The 4,892-nt window shown below is 41.3% G+C and overlaps 1 protein-coding gene across 1 annotated transcript; it reads left to right on the top strand.

Moving 5' to 3' along the window:
* Nucleotides 1–680: 680 nt before the first annotated feature.
* Nucleotides 681–4,129, top strand: LOC124141886 (multiple epidermal growth factor-like domains protein 10). Its single transcript, XM_046510069.2, has 3 exons — nucleotides 681–1,097; nucleotides 2,356–3,612; nucleotides 3,873–4,129. Exons 1-3 carry the CDS (start codon nucleotides 1,055–1,057, stop codon nucleotides 3,941–3,943), a joined length of 1,371 nt encoding a protein of 456 aa, XP_046366025.2. The 5' UTR covers nucleotides 681–1,054; the 3' UTR covers nucleotides 3,944–4,129.
* Nucleotides 4,130–4,892: the final 763 nt, after the last annotated feature.

Raw genomic sequence — 4,892 nt, 5'->3', positions numbered from 1 at the left:
TTGTACATTCGAATGTTACAGAATGTTACTTTCTGAACTGCCATATATGGGAATGCTATTGATAAGGCAACTTCAACAGTGACAAAGTACAAGGACGTGCATGCGATGTTATTGTGTTCTACTTTGACGACAGTGGGCGGAGTTGTAGGCTACCTGCTGTGACTAAGCTGCACCCCGGGAAAACATATCTCAAGTCCCCCTCCACTAGTCAGGCGACACGGCCTCCGGGGTCAATCATTATTGCGTTTGTACTGATCACGCGATACGAACATTATAAGGTCACACAGGCCGATAAGAAACACATATTATATAAGAAATATAACTTTGCTATTTGACGTACGTGTTGTTGTTGCTGTACAAAGAGTTTCCTGAAATACTTGCGTCCATACAGTGGACATAAAAAGGAGCATCTGTGTCCAGGTTTTCACCTGTCCATGCAAGTGTACACTTACACATGGGTTTTTGGTTGTTAGGACTATTCAGTTTGGGCTGAAATTGTCACAGTGTTGTCAAAAAGTTCGCAGATTTAATTCATATGACATTATTAGACTTGAATTTTTCCATTTGTGTTCAGATAAGCGATTTCGGTGATAATACAAGTAGCGTGAACAGTACAAGACGAACGTACATTTCTGTAAAGTAGGATACGGAAAAAATATGTTTTCGGGATAACTGTGGATTGTAAGTTGAATTTGAAAACATGTCATCGCAAACATACAGAAATACACAGAACTGACCCTGATATGGGATGTGTCAAGATGAACCCTTCAGATAACATGTTTATCTGAGTCTTATGTTCATGGCTAAACATAGCATGTATTTCTTTTGTCGCTGATGTCAGTGGAGTCCCGCAGCTGCGTTAGCTGTACAGGAGATATGCACACCAGGCCTGTCCTTACATGCGCATGACTAGAAGGCGTATATCACAGGGGACACAAACGACTGTTTTTGGTGTAAACAAGTGACCAACTTGTTTGCAATGGACGACGGTGTATGAAGTCTGTGGATAAATATTAATGCCAAAGTTGGCTGATAGCCGTTCAGACGGAGGAAAATGATTCGTGCTGTCATTATCCTCGTTATTGTTTTTGCTACAGGTAAGTTTTTTACATATTGTAGTCAGGGGGACATGTGTCTGGTTAGCATCAGAGGCTGCACGTAAATCTATCTTATATACGTTTGGTAATAGTGTATGGACTATACAACGCTCAAGTTATGGTATATGTATTATACAACGCTCATGTAATGGTGTATGTACTATACAACGCTCAAGTTATGGTATATGTATTATACAACGTTCAAGTAATGGTATATGTACTAAACAACGCTCAAGTTATGGTATATGTATTATACAACGCTCAAGTAATGGTGTATGTACTATACAACGTTCAAGTAATGGTGTATGTACTATACAACGTTCAAGTAATGGTGTATGTACTATACAACGTTCAAGTAATGGTGTATGTACTATACAACGCTCAAGTAATGGTATATGTACTATTCAACGCTCAAGTAATGGTATATGTATTATACAACGCTCAAGTAATGGTGTACGTACTATACAACGTTAAAGTAATGGTATATGTACTATACAACGCTCAAGTAATGGTATATGTACTATACAACGCTCAAGTAATGGTATATGTACTATACAACGTTCAAGTAATGGTATATGTACTATACAACGCTCAAGTAATGGTATATGTACTATACAACGTTCAAGTAATGGTGTATGTACTATACAACGCTCAAGTAATGGTATATGTACTATACAACGCTCAAGTAATGGTATATGTACTATACAACGTTCAAGTAATGGTATATGTACTATACAACGCTCAAGTAATGGTATATGTACTATACAACGTTCAAGTAATGGTGTATGTACTATACAACGCTCAAGTAATGGTGTATGCACTATACAACGCTCAAGTAATGGTATATGCATTATACAACGCTCAAGTAATGGTATATGTATTATACAACGCTCAAGTAATGGTATATGTATTATACAACAGTCAATTACTGCTATATGTACTATACAACGCTCAAGTAATGGTATAGGATATATACAACGCTCAAGTTATGGTATATGTACTATACAACGCTCAAATAATGGTGTATGTACCATACAACGCTCAAGTAATGGTATATGTACCATACAACGCTCAAGTAATGGTATATGTACCATTCAACGCTCAAGTAATGGTTTATGTAAAATACAATTTGTGAACCCCATTTCTGGTGTCCTACGCCAGGATATAGCTAACAGCGACGTAATACCCCATTCATTCATTCATTCATTCATTTCTGATGCTAATGACAAATAGTTATCATTAGTTGTTTTTGCTTCAGAGGCAGAATCGAGGGATGGCTATCATAGAAAGTACTGCAAGTCTGGGTGTCGAAGTTTGCTGAACGGACCCCCCTGTCAACAATGCAAATATGGTTGCTATGGGGACAACTGTACACACCACTGCAGACGGTGTGACATTAGCGGGTGCGACAGAATGACAGGAATCTGCTATAGGTGCAAACCAGGCTACTATGGTGGAAGCTGCGATAACCACTGTCCCCGAGGATGCACGTCCAATGGGTATGAAGACTGTGACCGCGAGACAGGAGTTTGTTTACAAGGCTGCAGAGTTGGGTATCACGGCAGGAGATGTGACCGACAGTGTCCAAAACATTGTAAGCATTCAACCTGTCGAAAAGAAACAGGCAGTTGTTCATACGGCTGCAGAGAAGGTTGGAGGGGCACATCCTGCACCGACTCTACTCCCGATTGCCCCAACTGTGTACATGGACTATGTGGACTGGACGGGAAGTGCAGCACGAGGTGTATACCAGGCTTGTATGGGCAATATTGTGACTGGAAATGCTTAAACTGTCACACAACTGGATGTGACAAGAATTCGGGCAGATGTAACGCATGTTCTCCGGGGTTCTACGGGAGTCGGTGTAATCTGCGGTGTAATAGAAACTGTTACACAGGGCTGGACCACGTCCGTCGTTGTCACCGGGGAACGGGTCAATGCCTGGAGGGGTGTAGGGAAGGGTGGCATGGGGGCTTCTGTAACAAACGCTGCAGCAGCAACTGTAAAGACTCCAGATGCTTCAGTGATGATGGTTCCTGCGTTGATGGCTGTGAAGAAGGTTGGAGCGGAATACACTGTGATCAGGAAACAAATTGTCTTCGAGGCATGCGTGATAGAGACGGAGAATGCCTCCTAGGTTGTTTACAGGGTTGGACAGGACGAACATGCCACATCAAGTGTCCTTTCTATTGCGAGACTTGTGATGCAGAGACGGGGCAATGCCTCCAGTGTTCACCAGGATATTTTGGTGCCGCATGTGCCTATGAATGCAGCCTATCCTGTACCAACCTGACATGTGATATGGATGGCGCCTGCACACATGGGTGTATAGACGGGATGTCCGGTACCCGGTGCCAGACTACATGTCGGTGGCCGTGTTCTTCCTGTACCCAGAGTGGGAAATGCACAGCATGCCTCCCAGGGTACAGGTTGATGGGAAGACAATGCATAGACACTGTTCATCAGACCATGTCATCACCGGGGGCTGCTTCATCAGCTCTGTCACATAGTCCAGGTAGATATCGACGTACTTCATACATATAAAATGCAAATGGGAATGATTGGTCGTGTCGTCATCAAGAACATCCCATTTCTACGTCAACAAAAAAGGCCCGTGAATTAAGGAATGGCAAATCATCATAGGGTACACAATGATATCATAATTCAAATCAAACATACTCATCTATAGGGTATTTGTTATATTCTTATTTCACTGCTATTTTACGAATGCACCATGTCCTTGTTTACAACACTAATATAACGTTTTTGTTACAGGCAATATTTTACAAGTAGATGCGATGGTATTGTTTTCTGGTGTCCTGGCATCACTCTACAACCCACAGTAGATCACCACAGCTGCACTTAAAGCAGGTGTGGCGAGTGGTTTCTTCATGTGTGTATCTACAAGAGTCCCAGGAGAGACTGTCGCAGCTCGAACCTACTGTTTTTGTGTCGGTAGTTGAGAACAGTTCATGTAACAGACGAATGTTCATGTTAAAACTTGTATATCAATAAAGTTCTAACTGTGTATATATCATGTTGTGTCATTAATGAAACAAAACATACAGGAAAGCGCTTAATCCAGACGGACAATTATCGTACTGATTTCTGTTATAACAAGAAAATATCTTAAACTAAAAATACCGTGAAGATCCTGGATTAGAATTGTTATTCAGTAATCCATGCTTGTCGTAAGAGGCGACTAGCAGGATCCGGTGGTCAGAATCGCTGACTTGGTTGATGCATGTCATCGTATCCCAGTTGCGAGGCTCGATGTTCATTGTCAGTCATTGAATAGTCTGGTCCATATTAGATTATTTACAAATCGCCGTCATATAGATGGAATATTGCTGAGGGCGGCGTTAAGCAACAAGCAAACAGACTTAATTGCATCCAAACTGATTACGTAATATTCTTCGGGGGATAGTTCTATTCATCCGAAAACACTACAACTGGCAATTGGAAAAAGGACTGAAAGTCACATGCACACAAAGTGCACACGTGTACAGTTAAGTTCAGACCTTTATCGTATCTTTGAAGTAGTAATGACTGAATCTGAAAAGCACGAAGGGAATGTACAAGGGAATATTTAATTCACGTCTCATTATTTCAAAAACGCAGTGCTTATAAAAACCTTCTTGAACTTTCATCGCGTGGACCGATGCTCACGATATCAATCACTGGATTGTCTGGTCCTGACTCGATTATTTACAGACCGCCGTCATATAGCTGGAATATTGCTGAGTGCGGCGTAAAACAACAAACAAACAAACAAACAAATTCAAACTGAAAACG

Source organism: Haliotis rufescens, unplaced genomic scaffold (genome assembly GCF_023055435.1).
Source record: "Haliotis rufescens isolate VD_foot unplaced genomic scaffold, xgHalRufe1.0.p SCAF_7, whole genome shotgun sequence".
In the NCBI taxonomy this organism is placed as follows: Eukaryota; Metazoa; Mollusca; class Gastropoda; order Lepetellida; family Haliotidae; genus Haliotis; species Haliotis rufescens.
This window is presented reverse-complemented; position numbering and strand designations above follow the sequence as displayed.

Excerpts from the sequence above, each read along its gene's own strand:
- LOC124141886 (XM_046510069.2), top strand. The coding sequence starts at position 1,055 with ATGATTCGTGCTGTCATTATCCTCGTTATTGTTTTTGCTACAG. Across the intron at positions 1,098-2,355 it reads CGTTATTGTTTTTGCTACAG|AGGCAGAATCGAGGGATGGC; the intron begins GTAAGTTTTTTA and ends TTTTTGCTTCAG. Across the intron at positions 3,613-3,872 it reads AGCTCTGTCACATAGTCCAG|GCAATATTTTACAAGTAGAT; the intron begins GTAGATATCGAC and ends TTTTTGTTACAG.